This window comes from Cucurbita pepo, chromosome 19 (genome assembly GCF_057944985.1).
Source record: "Cucurbita pepo subsp. pepo isolate OVF chromosome 19, ASM5794498v1, whole genome shotgun sequence".
NCBI lineage: Eukaryota > Viridiplantae > Streptophyta > Magnoliopsida > Cucurbitales > Cucurbitaceae > Cucurbita > Cucurbita pepo.
The window spans coordinates 11,150,827-11,170,402 of NC_141816.1; the positions used below are offsets into that span (position 1 = coordinate 11,150,827).

Sequence of the window (19,576 nt, forward strand, 5' to 3'; positions counted from 1 at the left end):
TTCTAAATTACATGTTAAAATAATATGCCAATATATTTTTTCGTCACAATCAATGTATTCTTTTAAAAAAATCAACGTATTTATCTAACATAAAGTTTAAATTTGTATATATTACATAATTTTAAAAAATAGAATAAAAAACTAATTTGTTTACAACATTTGAATGGTAATTATCCAAAAAGAAAAATTAAATTGACAAATTTTAAATTTCAGAAGCTATTATTTTAAAATTTAAATTTGATCTAAAATAAATTATTTAGTGAAAAAAAAAACTTATTAAAAGCAAGTTTGCGAAATTTACCGTTGTTTGTTACAGTAAATTCCCACCAAACATGAATGGCAAAGACTTCCAAAGAGAGATAGTCAACGAAAATAAGTATGAAAAGAGAATGAGTTGAATTAGAAAATTGTTTCCAAAAGAGAAAAAAAGAAACCCAAAAAGGTAATTTTAAGCAAGTAAAGGAGGCGAGACGTGACGGTGAGGTGCCACCTGGTAGGAACATTGGGCGGATTTTTCGAGCCAAAACCCAAGAAGCTAGCGGCGATGGCTCGGCAGCCACTGGACCCATAAGCCCCCGTTGGCTTCTAAAAGACGACACCAGTTTCTGTTAACTCCAATTATTTTGCCTTTTTGCTTTGGCTTCTTTCTCTTCATTTTTTTTTTGTCCCCAAAAAAAAAAAAAAAAAAAAAAAAGAATAGGTCCAAGTATTAATGTCTCTGAAGGAGGAGGAGGAGGAGAAGGAAGAAAACCGCGTTTGACCTGTTCTCAAATTCTTCCACCATGACGGCCTCTACCATCGCCTGCCCTAGCCACCCTGTTCTTCTTTCTTTACTTCTCGCTGCCATTGCGTCAAACTAATTATTCTCAATCTTCTATGCTGTTTTTCTTCCTTTTTGATTTCGAGTTTGAGTTTTGATTACCTATCTGTTTCTGTTTTCTTTTCGATCTGATCTCTTGAGTGTTTTGATTGTTTGAGGGGGTTTTGTTCTGATTTCATGGCGGAGATCAAGCTGATCTTGGCTCGGCCGATTCAATTGGCCGACCAAGTTACCAAAGCGGCGGATGAGGCTACCAACTTCAAGCAGGAGTGTGCTGATCTTAAGGCCAAGACGGAGAAGCTTGCTACGCTTCTCCGTCAGGCGGCTCGAGCGAGTTCCGATCTCTATGAGCGACCGGCTACTCGGATCATTAACGAGACTGCACAAGCCCTAGATAAAGCTCTGGCACTGGTGCTTAAATGTAGCGGGAATGGTCTTATGAAGCGAGTTTTCACAATCATTCCTGCCGCTGCCTTTCGTAAATCTTGCTCACAGCTTGATAATTCCATTGGTGATGTCTCGTGGTTGCTTCGAGTTTCCGCCTCTGCTGAGGATCGTGGCGATGAGTATTTAGGTCTTCCCCCTATCGCTGCTAACGAACCGATTTTAGGTCTCATATGGGAACAGATTGCTATTCTTTCTACTGGCTCGCCGGAAGATCGATCCGACGCGGCGGCGTCGCTGGTTTCTTTGGCGAAAGATAGCGAGAGATATGGGAAACGGATAATTGAAGAGGGCGGCGTTGGGGCGCTGCTGAAATTGCTGAAAGATGGTAGGGTTGAAGGTCAAGAAAACGCTGCAAATGCAATTGGGCTTTTAGGTCGTGACCCTGAGAATGTTGAGGCCATGATTCAGGCTGGTGTCTGTCAGGTGTTTGCGAAAATTCTCAAAGAAGGTCCGATGAAAGTTCAGGCTGTGGTTGCTTGGGCTTTATCGGAACTCGTTTCGAGTTACCCAAAGTGCCAAGATCTTTTCGAACAGCACTACATAATCCGCTCCCTTGTTAGCCATCTTGCGTTTGAAACTGTTCAAGAACATAGCAAGTACAATATCACTGCCAATAAATCCATCTCGATTCATGCTGTGGTAATGGCGAGCAACCCCAAAACGAATAATAATGTGCATAAAGCTGTGGAAGATGATGATCGGCAGCTCCATAGCAAGATTCTACATCCGATGGGTAATCGAACCCCAAATCAGATGCACGCGGTGGTTACCAATTCTATGAACATGCTCTCTGGTGGGTCGGCGGCGGCTACAACTGCTGCTCCACAGGGCAGCCATGGCGAAGGCCACAGCCTTAGCAGCAATGGGAAGCATATTCTTCACCATTCCCCTTACCTTCATCATGCTCATTCCGGTCCCAGCACGAAGGGGAGGGAACTCGAGGACCCGGCCACAAAAACCAAGATGAAAGCGATGGCAGCTAGAGCCATTTGGCAGCTTGCTAAAGGGAACTTGACAATCTGCCGTAGCATTACAGAATCAAGGGCTCTGTTGTGTTTTGCCGTTCTTCTTGAGAAAGGGGAAAAGAATGTGCAGCAGAACTCTGCAATGGCATTGATGGAGATCACAGCCATGGCAGAGCACGATCCTGATTTGAGAAGATCAGCTTTCAAGCCGACTTCCCCTGCTTGCAGAGCTGTTGTGGAACAGTTGCTGAAGATCATTGAAAGAGAAGATGAAAATCTCCTCATTCCTTGTATCAAGTCCATTGGACATTTGGCAAGAACGTTTCGAGCGACCGAGAAGCGAATGATCAGCCCATTGGTGCAGCTTCTCGATGAGAGAGAGACCGAGGTCTTGAAGGAGGCCTGCATTGCTCTCACCAAATTTGCCTGCACTGAAAACTTCCTCCACATTAACCACTGCGAGGAAATCATAGCTGCAGGAGGAGCAAAACACTTAGTCCAGCTAGTGTACTTTGGGGAGCAAAGTGTTCAAACTGCAGCTGTAACTCTATTGTGCTACATTGCCCTGCATTTGCCTGATAGAGAGGAGCTTGCACGGGCCGAGGCGCTTCCTGTGATTGAATGGGCGTCAAAACAATCACATTTGACGCAAGACGAATCACTCGAAAGACTCTTACACGAGGCCGGAAGTAAGCTAGAGCTGTTTCAATCCAGAGGTCCAAGAGGGTATCATTGATCTCAATCAATACACAGGCAAGATTCTCATCTCTTTGACAAGTTGAAATTATTTCAATTTTTATCTTCTTTACTTATACCCATCATCATTTTGCTTCAAGTAGTGTACGTATAGATTCATTTTTCATCCACAATTGTTCAAAAAGTATGTAATAATTTAGTGAAAGTTGTTTGCTTCCTTCTGTGTATCCTTCATCTACCTGACATGGAGAACAGTTTACAGGCTCCTACATGTTTGTTTTCAAAGATCATATACCTTTATTTGTCTCGTTTCTTTTTATTCTTGTTAGTGCATAGAACTAAGATTGCATCCTTGGAATTGCTTGATTATGATTACATTTTCATAAAGGATAGTGCTTAACTATTGAGGAAAACTGGAGCCCAAAACTTGTATAGAAACCCCACCCCACCCAATAATAAATTTTGAAGACAAAGACCAAGAAACAAGTCATGTGAGATTATTTGATACCAAATTTGGCTTAAGACACTATGGTCCCTTCACATTTCACTATGTTTTTGTGTTTTTTATTCTGTACTTTCGAGTTCTCGAAAGGGCATTTAAGGAAATTTTTGTCCTTAAAACCTGAGTACTTCATTCGACCCTTCAAGGTGAGGACGAGGAAGAGGAAGAGCTCAAATTCGAGCACGGATACAAGAAGAAAACCATTAGAACTTCCTCGTCTCCTCCATTGTGTTATCCTTTAGTTCTACTTTGGTCAACTATAAATTTAAATGGTCAAGTTGGTTAAAATGTTTAATTCAACTTCCAAATATATTTGATTTCTTGTTTCATTGTGTAGTTTAATAATGGAATAGAAGAGGTTCGAACCCCTCAAATATGCCCATTTAGTACAACAGTTAGCTAATGGGCCTCAGGTCAAACAAATGTAGGCCCAATAAACGGGGCTGTATAAACTGGGCCTCATTCAGTTTAAGCCCAAGTACTGGATTTGAGTCTAGGCCCAGTCAATTCTTATCGGGGTGGTTTCGTAATACCAAGGGCTTTTGTATTGTGACGTGGAAGTTACAACGACATGTCGTAATGGCCAGCCAATTTGATCATTTTTATCACGCCGATTATCTTCTACCTGTCGTTACTGGGACCAGAGAAGAAGTCAGGCTGCTGAAGCAAGCCAACAAGTTGACCAAGTGGGTTAATTCTTCAATTGGATCATATAATTTCCACAATTTTTAAATGGGTTTCGTATTAATACATCGAATTCACCAATTTGCAGACACTTATTTATTTATTATTATTATTTTTTTTTTTATATAATATAAAAGCTGGAATTTAAGTTCACATCGACTCTTCCGCTAAAGGACAATTTGTTCCCTTATGAGGCCCAGGCCCATAATCAGGCCCATATTGTTTCTCAGTATGGGCTCATGGGCCTTCTAGAAGCGATAGAATCCAAATGGAAGAGACAGGCATATATAGTGCACGTGGTAGCCTCTTCTTCTTGTTTGGTTTCAGAGTTTCACTACCTACGCTGCACGTGACACCCAATCTCTTGTATTTGTAAATAATTCCATAAATAACTAAATTATTTAAAGCTAATTCTGATTAACCCCTAAATTTTACATTGATGAGTCATTTTAGTGCTAATCTGATTTTTAAAACAAAAAAAAAAAAATAATAATAATATTAAAATATTTATTGTTTGTCAATTTATGGATCTCCGCCATTGTTTTAAACTGAGAGAAATGAGAGAGAAATCAGTGAGTTTGTTCCCATGGCTTCCTTTTCCATTAAACTTCTCTTCTTTTCATTCCCTTTCTTCTTCCTCTTCCTTTCCTTTACTCACTCTGCAACCATCACTCTCCAAAACAACTGCACTCACACAATCTGGCCCGGCATTTTATCCGGCGCCGGAACCGCCCCTCTCTCCACCACCGGTTTCCCCCTCCTCCCCGGCACTACTTCTCTCCTCTCTCTCCCCACCGCCTGGTCCGGCCGCATTTGGGCCCGCACTTTCTGCTCCACCGATTCCTCCGGCCACTTCTCCTGCGCCACTGCCGACTGCGGCTCTGGCCTTGTCGAATGCAACGGCGCCTGCGCCACCCCACCCGCCACTCTCGCTGAGTTCACCCTCAACGGCGGTGGTGGCTTCGATTTCTACGACGTCAGCCTCGTCGACGGCTACAACATTGCGATGCAAATCGTGGCGGAAGGTGGAAAGTCAGGAAACTGTACGGCCACCGGTTGCATTGCGGATTTAAACGGGGATTGCCCAGAGGAGCTGCAGGTGGTGATGGGCGGCGGAGAGGATGGTCGGAACCGGAGCGTGGCGTGCAAAAGCGCGTGTGTAGCGTTCGGGAAAGCGGAATATTGCTGCAGTGGGGCGTTTGCAAATCCTAACACGTGTAAACCGAGTAATTACTCGAAATTCTTTAAGAACAATTGCCCGTTGGCTTACAGTTACGCCTTCGACGACGGAACCAGCACCTTCACCTGTATGTCGGCCAATTATGTCGTCACTTTTTGCCCCTCGCCGTTGGCCAGGTACGCCCAATTTTCTTATTCCAAATAAAATATTTAAATTTATAATAAGCTCTCATCTTCATATATTAAAATTTTAAAATATATTCTATAGTCATATATAATATAAATACTATATAATAAATAGAGGTCATACATGAATTAACATTATACTATATGGTTTTTTAAAATATTTATTAGCAAGAAGAACATATTATAACATTATTTATTACTAAACCTAAGAAATGTTACAATGTATTCAAATTATATTAATGACAGCGAATATTTTAATTAAAATAAAAGAATTATTTCATTTTTGTTTTTTTGTCTCAGTTTCAAGGCTTCTAGCAAACCACAACCGCAAGCGGCGGACGTTTCAGGCAGCCGACGTCGAGCTGCACCGCCGTGTTTAGCTATTCTCACCGCCGTTTGGGTGGCCGTTTGGCGGCTGCGGCATCGGAATAATCTCTAATCCTTTTACGTAATTTTCAATGGGATTTTATTTTTAAAAATTCTTAATTATATTTTAATACACCAAAGATAAAATTAAGAATTATAAAAGATTAAAATGGCCAATGATAATTAAGTAAATGAATTAGAGATTATTTAATTTATTTTGCCATTTTAAATTAATTTAATTTCAACGCTCACGCTTGCTCTTTTGGAATGGTTTAGCGGTTACCAAGTGGGCCCAGCCCAATTACTTTTGGGCCACATGCTGACATAATTTGGGCGGCTGCAACTTGTACTGTGGCCCATTTGCTTTGGATTGCTTAGTCAGCTCTCAGCTACTTCTGTTTCTGTATGTTTTTTATTATTAAATTTAGCACATGAACGACATGTCGGATGTGACACAAATTATTTGTATATCATGCTTCCAAATGCAAATATAGTTTTTTTTTTTTTTTTTTTTTTTTTTTTTTTTTTTTTAATTTCTCTCATTTAAATAATAATTAACCTATCTCATTATCATAAACAGGATTTTAATAAATAAATTATTCTTTTATAATTTATTATTTAAAATATGAGATTAGGAGTTTTTTATTGATTAATTAAATGTTGTTATTTTATTTGGACAAGAATGCTATTGTTGGCCTGCATTCTTGATTGCAGCTTGAGCTTATTTGCCTTCTCAAATAAAGCCTAATTAACGTGTTTAACATTTTAATTTAATTTATTCGTTAAAAAATCAACCTTTTTGGAGACTGTTTCATGCAATATGTCCTGACGTACTAGCTCTGAGCTGCATTCCCGACACAAACGCTATATCTACTAAGGATAAATTTCATGAATTATATCTGATACAATAATTTAAAATTTTGAAGAGACGAGGGTAGCAATCTTTCAAAAATTAATTATTTTAAGATTTTTTATTATTATTATTGTAATCTATTAAGGAAAAAGGATTTGTAATTTGTAATTTTCTTTAAAAATTATAGTAATTTATAATATTTGAGTCATAAAAAGGAGGCATCACTAAAAGTAAAGTAAAAAAAAATAAAAAGTAAAAAATAAAAAATAAAAAGTAAACAAATTTTTTTAATTGTCAAAATTTTCAACTTTTATATCATATGACAATGGAATGTCAAAAAAAATTATATTTAATTTTAAAATATCTATTTTTATTAACGCTGAAAACAATTAAAAAATTTAAATATCATTAAATATTTTTAGATTTGATAAAATATGTAATGAAATTGTAAATTGTAATATTTTCAAAAAAATATATAATTAAATTGGTCAGCTCGTTCATTAAAATGATTTAACTAGAGTTTGGCAGGTTTCTTTTTTTAAATTTATTTTATAACCACGTAAGCATGAGATTTATTTAATTTATTTTTTAATTTATTGTAATTTTTTAAAAAATCATTATTTAAGTTATTTTTTAAACATATCCACCAAATATTTGGCTGATAGATCTAGATTTTTGTTACACCCTCAATTATATTATTTTTATTATATTATTGCAATAATTAAAATGATTTAATAGTAGACTAAATTATTCATATATAATTTCACATAATTTGACGTTTAACACTAAAAAAATTTCATCGGCTATTAGGGTATAACCTAATACAAATATCCAGTTGTTCTGACATTTCTAAGGCACGAAATATAATAAAAGATGTTAAGATCATTCGATGGCTTTGGATGTCTGGATATGGCATTGCACGAAGAACATAAAGTGTTCATAAAGTTTTTATGTTTGGTTTTAACGAGAAAGCTCGATGGAAGGTCCTATGAAAATTTTAAATTTTAATTAAAATCTATATTGTTATGTGGAAGATTTATACAAAAAGAGCTTTGTGGTCATTACCGGCGTGTGTTATGTGGAGATGATAGAGATACTTTAGAACATTCGGTCTTCTATTGCAAGAGCCGGATGCATATTGGGAAGTCGTTCCTCCGTACAACCCGAAACATAAGTGTTCTTAATCTTCCTCTCTAGTATGGGTTCATAAAGCTTCGAACTCTATCAATTTCGAAGATGGATCAATTGACTATGAAAAACGAATTTGAGCAGTAGATCTTAAGAATTATTGGACATAAGTTATTACGTCAATGAACATAGGGATGTTGAGTTATCCACTAGAGCTAACGAGCGGTGACCGAATTCGAGCACTTCAGTAGAACAACCTATTGATCGATGGTCGTCCCTAGTAGAAATAGCTCTAAAATACAATGTTAATGCCTCATGCAATCTCACGTGCAATTATTCGAGCTTGGGCTAATCTAAATGAACGAGCTTTGTCAAATGTAAATAGTTTTATAGGGACGATCTCAACCTTCATTTATAAGTGAACATGATTGGTCGGTGAGTGAGAGAGATGTCGGTGACGGGGCATTAAGGATTTCCCTTTAAACGGTCACGTTTTCATTTATAAGTAACAGAGCATCGCCATGCCTAAGGTTCTCTCACCACTCTCTCCATCTACTTTCTTTCCCATTTTATTCCATTTTTCTCTCTCATTATCAGAGTTCTGAAAACCAATAGTTTATTTGCAGCGATCTCCACTTTCTTCTCCAATATTCTTTCTCTCTCATACCCATTTCTCACTCCAAAAAAATCCCCTGTTTCCGCCATTGTTGTCTTTCACCATTTTTCTTCCATCTCCTTGCTCCAAACATCGCATATTTTGAATCCCACTTCAATTAATTCATATTAAACCATACCCATTTTTTCAATTCCATTACATCAACCAATTTTTTTGGATAAACAGAGCATTTCAATGGAGCTGGTCTGCCATTTCCGACATTCTTGTCTCTTCTTGTCGAGCCTGGTTTTGCTTCTTCTTTTCAAAGGTAATTTGAGTTTTATGTTTTGTTTTTTTCAATTTGAATTATGGGTAATCGCTTGTTTTTGATAATTTTAAGAATCTTGACGAAATCTGTGGCAGAATTGGTTCAATCTGGTTGCTCTGTTTTTTTTATGTTCTTGCTATGTTTTACAGAGGTTTCTTGTGCTACATTTATGTTCGTTAACAAGTGCGATTTCACCGTCTGGCCGGGAATTCTCGCCAGCGCCGGTAGCCCCAAACTGGAAACCACGGGTTTCGAGCTGAAAGAAGGAAATTCTCGCTCTTTAGAAGCTCCGACAGGATGGTCCGGTCGGTTTTGGGGCCGTACCGGCTGCGATTTTGACGGCTCCGGTCGTGGAAGCTGCAATACCGGCGACTGCGGCTCTGGTGAGATGGAGTGCAACGGCGCAGGTGCCACGCCGCCGGCCACCTTAGCTGAATTCACTCTCGGCTCCGGTTCTCAGGATTTTTACGACGTCAGCCTGGTTGATGGCTATAATTTGCCGATGATCGTCGAGGGAACTGGCGGGTCAGGCACGTGTGCGACGACCGGCTGCATTACAAACGTGAACCAGCTGTGCCCAGTGGAATTGAAGGCTGAAGGCGGCGGCGCGTGCAAAAGCGCTTGTGAGGCATTTGCCACGCCGGAATACTGTTGCAGCGGCGCGTACAACTCCCCAGCGACTTGCCGACCGTCAATATACTCACTAATGTTCAAATCGGCGTGCCCCAGATCATACAGTTACGCCTATGACGATGCCACGAGCACATTCACTTGTAGAGGAGCTGATTACACCATCACATTTTGCCCTTCTACTCCAAGGTAATAAATTATAAAAGAAAGAAAGAACAAATTTAATTTTGAAAATTAATTTTTATTTTAAATGTCAGTCGAAAATCTTCGAGAGATTCGCCACCGATGGTACCAGAATCGACAACAGAGCAGTCAGGGTCAGAACCAATAACTGGGTCGGGATTGGAATCGGGATCGGACCCAATACAAGGAGCAGCTTTGAGTAATTCTTGGCTTGCAGATATGGCTATAGGGAATTCTTCCATGGCTACGAAATCAAACTTGACATTTCAATCTTTGACAATTTTGATATCGGTTCTATTGCTTGTTCTCTCGGGATGAAGAGATAGGAAAGGAGATTAATTGAACCATTTACTTGAATAATGTAGGATACTTTATTATTAATTTGTGTAAAAAATTGAAGGCAAAAAGATGATGCCTTTTCATATAGAGATGGAGTAATAAAGAAATCAATAAATAGGCACTTTGATTTGGCTTTATGTTTTGTTGAATTTGGATGATTCCAAAGCTTGAAAGGTAATTTATAAGTGGGAATTTGGAATAACATACCCACAAAGTCAACACCTTTATGACAAAAAGCATATGGGTGATTTTTTTTTTTTTTTTTTATTCGTAAGTTTGGAATGGGTTAGAACGATCCGCGTCCAAAGCTTTTAAGAACTATGCTCGAATCTCCTAATTTAAGAACTCATAGCTCGAAGTTTCGAAAGTTCGTAAAAAAAAAAAGGGAAGATTTTGCTTAGTTTTGTGCATGAGATGAGCACATGGAGAGCAGCATAGGGCGGTGACAAGGGCAAATGGTGTTGATAGGACAGCAAGAAAGAAAGATTCTTCTCACTTTGGTATCTCTACTTTATACCTGAAAACCCACACTTAATGCCCTTAACACTTATTTTTAACCCTTTTCAACCTACATTAAAATTAGTTTAATGCGTATTTGTTATAATAAACAAATGTTACGTCGCTTTTAAGTTAAGAAGATGTTGACGGGTTATTCTCCAAATTTGTATAGTTGATAAAAATTAAACTCGTTTTTTAACAGTAAGTTGTATGTATACGAACTCTCTTAATTATTTGATCAATATGTTACATAAATAACGAGAATTTGACGAGTTTTGTCTGTGGGAAGACGGAGAGGGAAGGATTGTTGAACAAGTTGGTGTGAGGAAGGAGAGGAAAAAGCATAAAAATAAAAGCAAAGATAGAAATGTTCCTTTTCTTTCTCAATGGGGAGTGGAACATTATATCTATGCCTCTTCTAAATTTGTTTTTACTGCTAACTCACAAAGGCTTTTTTTTTTTTTTTTTTTTTTTTTTTTTTTTTTTTTTTCTTCTTCTTCTTTAATGTTCAACTCTAAACCAATGGAACATGTTCTTCCTTTTCATCACTCATAATCAATTATTTATTTTTTTTTTTTGGAGAATATTTACTTTTTCGTGTTGAATAGTATTCATCAATTTCATTCTATCAATATTTGAAATTTTGGATCTCAAGCTTTTTTTTTTTTTTTTTTTTGGGTGATATATATTAGTGAATGTATTTAGTTCTTGAAAAGATTGGACGTGTAGATTCACTATTTTGAAAATAACTAGATGTTTTATATATTAACATTTTACTTCTATTAAAAATAAAATTTTAAATAAATGATACAAACGATCCTAATATTGTTTTACCATCCATACAATTGAGATGGATTTTAAAATGGTCCCCCACCCGACGTAACCCAACTCAATCTATGAACCCTAATTCCAACTAGTTCAATACACTTACCTCATGGGCATGCAAAAAAACCATGGTATAGTTAATAGTGAATCCTCCGAAGGGATTCAATCCCTCGTTAATTCCCACCTTATCATCATCCCATGTCCTAATCCAAACGGCCCAAGGAATGGACAAGACAACCTTCGAGGACAACTCCTTCGGTTGTAGGACCAGGAACTGAAAGGCACCCATTTGAGACACCCACCCTCCACCAATTTGGGTTGAAATGTTCCATCCCAACACCTTACTCAAGTACAATAATAGAGCCATAAATGTCAAAACAGCATCAAATGGCCGTAGCTAACAAACAGTTGAAGATGTGCTCCACCAGGAATGGCGACCACCAGTGACTGTAAGCTGTTAGATTGAATGGCACGATGACCTATATGGGTCACGACCTCATGTATTTATAGATGCGTATAATGAAGATTACATTCCAAATCTATGATTTGGTAACAAACCATAAAATCATAGATTTGGTAACAAACCCTTCAAATCATAAACTAGTAAATCTTAGACTATTTTAGTATATACAGTTATGATCTATTTTAGGTTTAACACCCCCCCTCAATCTGGACGATGTACTACTAAGTTCAGATTGCGCCTAAAATAGCTAAAAGAAGGAGCTGGCAGTGGCTTTGTCATGATATCGGCGAGCTGATCCTTGGAAGATATGAGTCGAACATCAAGCTGACGAGTCGATACTCGTTCACGAACGAAGTGATAATCAACCTCAACATGCTTCGTCCGTCGATGAAAGATTGGATTGGCGGATAGGTAGGTGGCACCAATGTTGTCACACCATAGGCTAGGCGCTCGCGCTTGCGAGATCCCGAGCTCACGCAAGAGAACTTGGATCCAAATTAATTCGGCAGTGGCATCAGCAACCGCCTTATATTCGGCTTCCGTACTAGAACGAGAAACTGTCGATTGTTTCCTCGAACTCCAAGAGATAAGATTGCCACCAAAGAAGATCACATAGCCTCCAGTGCTTCGACGATCATCAGGATTCCCAGCCCAATCAGCATCTGAAAAGGCACTCAACAAATCAGTGCTGGACTTTGTAAGACACAAACCCATATCAATAGTGTCATGTAGATAACGGAGAATTCGTTTGACTGCCGCCCAATGTATAGAAGTCGGAGAGGACATGAACTGACACACTCTGTTGACACAGAAGGATATATCAGGACGTGTCAGAGACAAATATTGGAGAGCACCAACGACACTTCGATAGCGAGTAGTATCCTCAGGTGAGAGCTTTTCACCACCATTCAATAACAACTTCTCACTGGGAAGCATAGGTGTGGGCACACCTTTGGAGGTGAGCATATTGGTTCTGGCTAATAAATCTCGAATGTATTTATGTTGTGTCAGAATAAGTCCACTAGAAGTATGGCGGACCTCAATCCCAAGAAAATAACTCAAAATACCAAGATCCTTGACGGCAAAATCATCCTGAAGCTGTGTAAGAAGTTTCTCAGTAGCCGTAGAAGATGAGCTGATGATAATAATATCATCAACGTAGATGAGAATATACATCCGAATGCCCGTTTTGTTAAAAATAAAAAGAGAGACATCAGCCTTTGAAGGTGTAAAATCCAGCTGTAATAGTTTGGAGCTAAGGCGAGAAAACCAGGCACGCGGAGCTTGTTTAAGGCCATAAAGCGACTTATCCAGCTTGCAGAGATAACCAGGGTGTTGAGAATCCACAAATCCAGGGGGCTGCTTCATATAAACATCTTCATTAAGAAGGCCATGAAGAAAAGCATTTTGAATATCAATCTGCCGAATAGCCCAACCACGAGAAATAGCAAGAGATAATAAGAGCCGAATGGTAGTGGGCTTAACAACTGGACTAAAGGTATCATCATAATCGACGCCATACTGCTGTTTAAAACCTTTAGCAACCAGGCGTGCTTTGTAGCGATCAATAGAGCCATCTGGCTTTTGTTTGAGTTTGAAAACCCATTTGCAATCAATAACGTTAAGACCAGCACGAGGAGGAACTAAGTGCCATGTCTTATTTTTTTTGAAGTGCCTGAAATTCATCATTCATTGCCTGACGCCAGAGGGGATGCTCCATAGCAGTAATATGTGAAGTAGGTTCAGAGGCAGAAGACCGAGCTACAAGATATGTTACTGTTCCATCTGTACGCACCTTGGGTTTCTTGATATTGTGCTTCAATCGAGTACCATACGGATGAGTAGTAGGTGCAGAATCCACATTTGAGGGGACGGCCGTATCAGCCGTTGCGAGGGGAGCAACCGATGCTACAGCAGTTGGTTGACCAACGGCCGAGGATTCGACCGGGCATTGCGCAATATCATCTGCTGGCGGAGAAGCCGATGCCTCAATCATTGGCGGAACAACCAACGCCGATTCGAATGGCAGCGACGCGGAGGATTGTTGCGGCAATTCCGAAGCTGATGTAGACACCAAATTTTCTGCATCCAAAGAGTTAGTAGGCCCAGACATATGCATGTGATCATTCTCCAAATTAGTACTGCTATTACCCAAATGCAAGGTGCACAAATCAGGGGCATTATGCGTCGACTGCATGATTGGGGAAGAATTAGGTGAGGCTCTCTTGAATGGAAAAACATTTTCATCAAATATGACATCTCTAGACATATAGACACGACCAGAATCGGTGTCAAGACACTTATACCCTTTATGTGAAGAACTGTAGCCTAGAAAGACACATTCCTTTGATCGAAAAGAGAGCTTTTGTTTGTTATAAGGACGAAGATGAGGCCAACAAGCACACCCAAAAATTTTTAATAAGGAGTAATTTGGTGGGGTATGAAAAAGAAGCTCTAAGGGGCATTTTTTATCGATGACACGAGTAGGAAGACGATTGATGAGATATGTGGCTGTAAGAAACGCGTCGTCCCAAAATTTAATAGGTACATGAGCATGAGCTAGAAGGGCTAGGCCAGTTTCAACAATATGACGATGCTTGCGTTCAGCAGACCCATTTTGTTGATGTGTGTGAGGGCACGAAACACGATGACCAATTCCAAGGGAACGAAAAAATGTGTTGTGAATTTTCTGATATTCCCCACCCCAATCAGATTGAACCCACTTGATTTTAGTATCTAGGAGGCGCTCAACATGAGCTTGGAATTGCAAAAATATACGAGGAGCTTCTGTACGATCATGCATCAAATAGATCCACGAAAATTTACTGAAATCATCAATGAAACTAATATAATATTTAAAACCCCCAACAGATGGAGGTGCAGGGCCCCAAACATCCGAAAAAATAAGTTCCAAAGGTGACGAAGACCTATGGGAAAAACTAGTATATGGTAATCGATGACTCTTTGCTAACTGACACGCATTACAAACTGACAAAGATGACTCACTAGCACACGAAATATTATTTAGACGCAAAATGGATTTTATTACTTGAGATGAAGGATGTCCAAGACGAGCATGCCATTGGGCGTGAGTAGTAGATCTGCTCACCAAGGCGTGCTTGAGATTATCGACATCGGATGGCTTAATAGGATAAAGACCAGATTCACACCTCCCATTTAGGAGACTTTTCCTCGACTGTCGATCCTTTATAGAAAAATGCCAAGGATGGAATTCAAAAAATACGTCATTATCACGAGAAAATTTATGAACAGAAAGAAGATGTTTGGAAATTTCAGGCACATGCAAAATATTACGCAACGCAAGAGGACGAGTAGCAGTATTAATTAGAGAATGACCAGTATGCAAAACACGCAAACCTGCTCCATTGCCGACTTGAACTTGTTCACCTCCATGATAACGTTCACGCACAGCGAGACGATCCAGGTCACTGGTGATATGGTCCGTAGCGCCTGTGTCGCTGTACCAATTTGGGTCAATCTTGTAAGAGGAAGTAGCCGCCAGTGCCGTAGGAGGAGCAGAAGAAGGTTCATCTTGATAGGACTCATCCATCCTATGCCAGCAGCGGATAGCAGTATGCCCCACTTTGCCGCAGATCTGGCAGGAAGGACGAGCAGAAGGGCCACGACGATCACCAGCAGGACGAGAGGGTGCATAACCTTGAGAACGACCACGACCGCGATCCCTACGCCCACGATTCTTCTGCTGACCACCACGACTAGCATAATTGGCAGAAGATCCAAGATTTAACTGAAGTTCAGCCTGGTGTTGTAGTTGGCGAGCTTCATACGTCATTAGATGTGCAAACACATCATCAAGGGTGAGGGCTTCACTCTTGGTAGTCATTGAGGTGACGAAGGGATCATAGTCAGGGCCAAGACCAGCGAGAAGATACGCGATCACATCATCATCCTGCAAGGCAGAGCCGGCGGCGGCCAGCTCGGTGGCTAGCCCTTTGATCTTGCAAAAATAATTTGCAGCAGATTGATCTCGTTTCTTGGACGTGGCAAGCTCAACACGAATCTGAGTAGTGCGAGCACGAGTTGACGATGAAAACATCCGCTGCAGGGTATCCCACGCCTCCTTGGACGTAGTAGCGGCAACCACATCATGAAGAATCTCCTCAGACATGGAGGAGAGAAGGCCGCTAAGGACTTGTTGATCCTGATCATACCACTGATTATAGGCCGGATTAGAGACCAGCTCAGCACCAGCAGCAGTTGAGGAAGGGATCAGCTTGGCAGGTGCAACATTGGTGCCATCGAGGTAGCCCATAAGCTTCGTACTCCGTAGGTAGGGGAGGAGCTGGGCACGCCATATGATGAAGTTGTTTTTGGTTAGACGAATTGTGACAACATGGTGTAGAGGGATTGGATATTGTTTAAGGCCAAAAGTCGCCATGGTAGTTGAGACGGTGTTGGAGATGGTGGATGGAGAGGAGGAAGAAGACATGGCGAGGAGTTTAAAAAATAAACCTTGGCTCTGATACCATGTTAGATTGAATGGCACGATGACCTATATGGGTCACGACCTCATGTATTTATAGATGCGTATAATGAAGATTACATTCCAAATCTATGATTTGGTAACAAACCATAAAATCATAGATTTGGTAACAAACCCTTCAAATCATAAACTAGTAAATCTTAGACTATTTTAGTATATACAGTTATGATCTATTTTAGGTTTAACATAAGCAACAAAGCTGTATGAAAAGCCAGCTACCGTAATTAACAGCAGTGGCCCCGTAGCACGTTGAGTATTGGATCTTTGATCCAGAAAGGAACTACGGCACCGGCTAAAGAAACCATCATATAGATTGGTAGGCGCCAAGATCCGACTACTAGGTGTGACCAGAACCCAAAAGAATTATAAAGAGCCATGGTTTTTGGAACAACTCCATGGGTACCTGCTGAAAGCAAAGACTATGTGGCCATGTGCTGAGAATGGCGGACAAGAGACACCTACAGGCCATCCCAAGCTGCTTATAAGCACCTAACACCTGATAAAGTAATACCCTAAGGACTTACCCAAGTTTACCATAAAGTTCAAAGATTGAAGCTATACTGATTTTCTATAATAAAATTTAACGAACATGTGCATAAAGGGATGCTAAGAATTGAAAGAAGGGCTACTTGGGAACCACATAGCATGCATATTAAAACGGTCCGAAGTTAATCACAATTACATATCAGAGCCTTATCACACTTGATAACAGACATGCAATAATCTCAACTAAAAAGATATAATAAGTTTGATTCTCTTACAGAAACAGGAGGGCCTCCTGTTGCCATTGTTCTTCATCGCCATCTTCCTTTTGACAGAACAGAAGACCTTTGTTTACTCTAATGCATGGAAACTACCAAATATGACTTATATTTTCAGCTAGCAATTCTATAAATCAAATTGGGTAGATGAAAAGATTACTTCTTGGTGACTAAATGATTCGCGGAGGCGGAAATGTAATGGGCAATAAGAACTCAGAGAGTAATTCTGACCAATAATGGATAGCAATGATCCTTTTCATATCCAGGCCAGGAGTCATCACCATTAGAGAATTTCTCGTGTCGTTTCCAAACTTCGGCATCATACTCCTCTATCACACTGAAATGCAAACCATTGGCTTTGATTTCCTCTAGAAACTTCACGAGTGAGTCACCTCTTCTGGGGCTAATAAATATAGCTTCTGATGACTCTACTTTTTTCAACAAGGACATGACCATTCTAGCAAGTCCTCTATGGTAATCTTTAAAAAAAGTGCTGTTTCAAAAGTATAAACAAAAAAATTAACGTAAATAATCATGGCACTGAAAGAAGGCAAAAGGATGAGAATAACATTTCTTTTGCTTAATAGGTTTAAGAGGTAGAAATCTTTTATCCATATATAGAAATAAATTATAAGAAAATACATAGTAAAGAAGATAAACATGCATCTCGCATTGTGTACTTGTGATACGGTATTGGATTGAGATTGAAAGGACTTAAAACTTACCAGTCACTGGCAATAATGAGATCAAAACTGCCGAAAATATTTGAAACCTCTTCCTGATTCCAATGCAATGTCAAAGAATCTACTCTGGTGCCACCAAATGCTTTAGAGTTAATTGCTATATTGTGCTGAATATCTAGGTGCTAAAGAAGGAATCATCAAATCTAAAGGAAAGGTGCTAACGCTTTACTATGTAACTTATGATCACAGACAAGATAATAGATTTATCACAGCTGACCATAAACCACTAGAATATGATAGAATTATTGAGGATACATTCAACTACTTGAGGATTTCCATCTGTGATAACAACTTCTGATGCTTCTGTACTTGCAGCAACAACTAATCCAGCCAAGCCATAGCCAGATCCAAGCTCAATAACTCTCTTACATCTGTAAAATTGGATTCAAAAGGGTACCCCAGAAGATCATTTTAAAATATGGCTGTACTTGAAACAGTGATTTAAAAGATTAACCCTTACAACCCAGAGGCCTGTGTCTGGAATCAAACGGGCAGAGAACATAGACCACATCTTAAGCTTCAAAACCGTAAAAGTTTGCTAGAAGGGGCTGATCAACATTGTTGAACTAACCTAAATAGGTCCGAATGCAACAAACAGAAGTAAGCAAGAACATCTTCTGATGGCCAATGACCTGTGAAGGAAAATTTACTCATCAAAATAGGTGTATAACTAAACTTAGAATACATTAAATAAACAAGAAGAACAAGTGCCATTTCAACAGTATAATCAGAGATAAGACACTGAAACTCATCAATGTGCACGTGAGAAGGAAATCACTAAGGGTGTCGATATCAAAGTGGACGTATCATTTCGGTTAAAGACGACGACAACAACGATTAAGATAGATTTATAAATGTTTAGAAATCAAAACATAACATCTCAAACTATGAGCAAAAGAGGTGTCAAGATTAGAGAACGAAGTACAATTTGAACTTGAGATAAATTTTGAACATTCCGGTTTAACTCAGTTCATCAATTTACAGAATCACCAACGTCATTTTGTTGTCCTCCGACGAATCATATTTCTCTAAAGGCCGACAACCGAGAAATTGACATGTATTCCTCTACAGTAGCATTTAATGAAGTAGAACAAACTAAAACAAAACATTTTCATAGCTGAGAGAGAACTAACAAACAAGCCCGGTGTTGTCAATGTCATATTTATTACAGATCTTGAAGTCATCAAGGTCAGCAACATCGTCCATTCTTTGCCTGTATAAACATTCCACGTCCAGAAACAATTATGTACAGTGTGCTTGGAGCTAAACAAAAGGACAACTATGAATTATGACTTAGGGAACTGACTTGAGGAAAAGTTTGGGAGCTCCATCGATAGGCAATGTGTAGCACACGCGACGATCGCGACGCGAGACAGAAAAACCGTCCGTGCCTTCGTCTCCAATATCATCCGTGATAAACGAGGGAATCAAATTGAAGCCATTCGTAGTCCTCCTAGAAATACGCTTCGCATCCATTTCAGACTGATCATCTGTCGAAACATCGAAAAGCAGAATTGCAAGTAATTGTCTGTAAACAGTGATTAAACAGTGAGTGGAGAAACTTCACGATACCATTGCAGGCGGAAGATCGAGGAATAAGCGCTTGACGGAGAATTTTCCATCTCAGAGATGAAGCCTTGGTGATCGGCTTGTTGCAATCCATCCTTCGCATCTCATCGACCGCCACCGCACTGCGACTGAACTGATAAACTTCGGGCGTCTCCAATGGACTTAAGATCCGACGGTTGAGAACGAAGCGACGTGTTAAGATTCACTTCACTCGGGGCCGACTCAAATTCTGGTCCGGCTCAGACACGGTCCAATATGAACCGTGGCAAATCAAGGATTCCATTTCTGAGA

At 39.5% G+C, this 19,576-nt stretch overlaps 4 protein-coding genes and 1 non-coding gene across 6 annotated transcripts; 3 read left to right on the forward strand and 2 right to left on the reverse strand.

Annotated features, from left to right (window-relative positions):
- The first annotated feature begins 680 nt into the window (after positions 1–680).
- On the forward strand, positions 681–3,247 carry LOC111781974 (uncharacterized). Its single transcript, XM_023662725.2, has one exon. It carries the CDS (start codon positions 998–1,000, stop codon positions 2,966–2,968), a length of 1,971 nt encoding a protein of 656 aa, XP_023518493.1. The 5' UTR covers positions 681–997; the 3' UTR covers positions 2,969–3,247.
- A 1,430-nt stretch (positions 3,248–4,677) lies between these two features.
- On the forward strand, positions 4,678–6,325 carry LOC111781693 (thaumatin-like protein 1b). The gene is made up of 2 exons (XM_023662380.2): positions 4,678–5,470; positions 5,780–6,325. Exons 1-2 carry the CDS (start codon positions 4,701–4,703, stop codon positions 5,916–5,918), a joined length of 909 nt encoding a protein of 302 aa, XP_023518148.2. The 5' UTR covers positions 4,678–4,700; the 3' UTR covers positions 5,919–6,325.
- Positions 6,326–8,350: 2,025 nt separating this feature from the next.
- LOC111781051 (thaumatin-like protein 1) lies at positions 8,351–10,036 on the forward strand. 2 transcript variants are annotated; one of them, XM_023661453.2, is made up of 3 exons: positions 8,353–8,749; positions 8,899–9,568; positions 9,637–10,036. In XM_023661453.2, the coding sequence occupies exons 1-3, from the start codon at positions 8,677–8,679 to the stop codon at positions 9,878–9,880; spliced, it is 987 nt and encodes a 328-aa protein (XP_023517221.2). In that variant the 5' UTR covers positions 8,353–8,676; the 3' UTR covers positions 9,881–10,036. The 2 variants fall into 2 exon arrangements, with proteins under 2 accessions (XP_086976428.1, XP_023517221.2); XM_087120302.1 differs by lacking the exon at positions 9,637–10,036 and having other exon boundaries at positions 8,351–8,749; positions 8,899–9,572.
- A 5,451-nt stretch (positions 10,037–15,487) lies between these two features.
- LOC147786727 (small nucleolar RNA Z247) lies at positions 15,488–15,627 on the reverse strand. The gene has a single exon (XR_015414598.1). It is a non-coding gene; the product is annotated as a small nucleolar RNA Z247 (small nucleolar RNA).
- Positions 15,628–16,838: 1,211 nt separating this feature from the next.
- LOC111781369 (S-adenosyl-L-methionine-dependent methyltransferases superfamily protein) lies at positions 16,839–19,534 on the reverse strand. Its single transcript, XM_023661921.2, has 7 exons — positions 19,289–19,534; positions 19,023–19,206; positions 18,850–18,929; positions 18,288–18,348; positions 17,972–18,087; positions 17,699–17,831; positions 16,839–17,466 (listed from the first exon to the last, which is right to left on the reverse strand). The coding sequence occupies exons 1-7, from the start codon at positions 19,386–19,388 to the stop codon at positions 17,187–17,189; spliced, it is 954 nt and encodes a 317-aa protein (XP_023517689.2). The 5' UTR covers positions 19,389–19,534; the 3' UTR covers positions 16,839–17,186.
- Between the last annotated feature and the right edge of the window lie 42 nt (positions 19,535–19,576).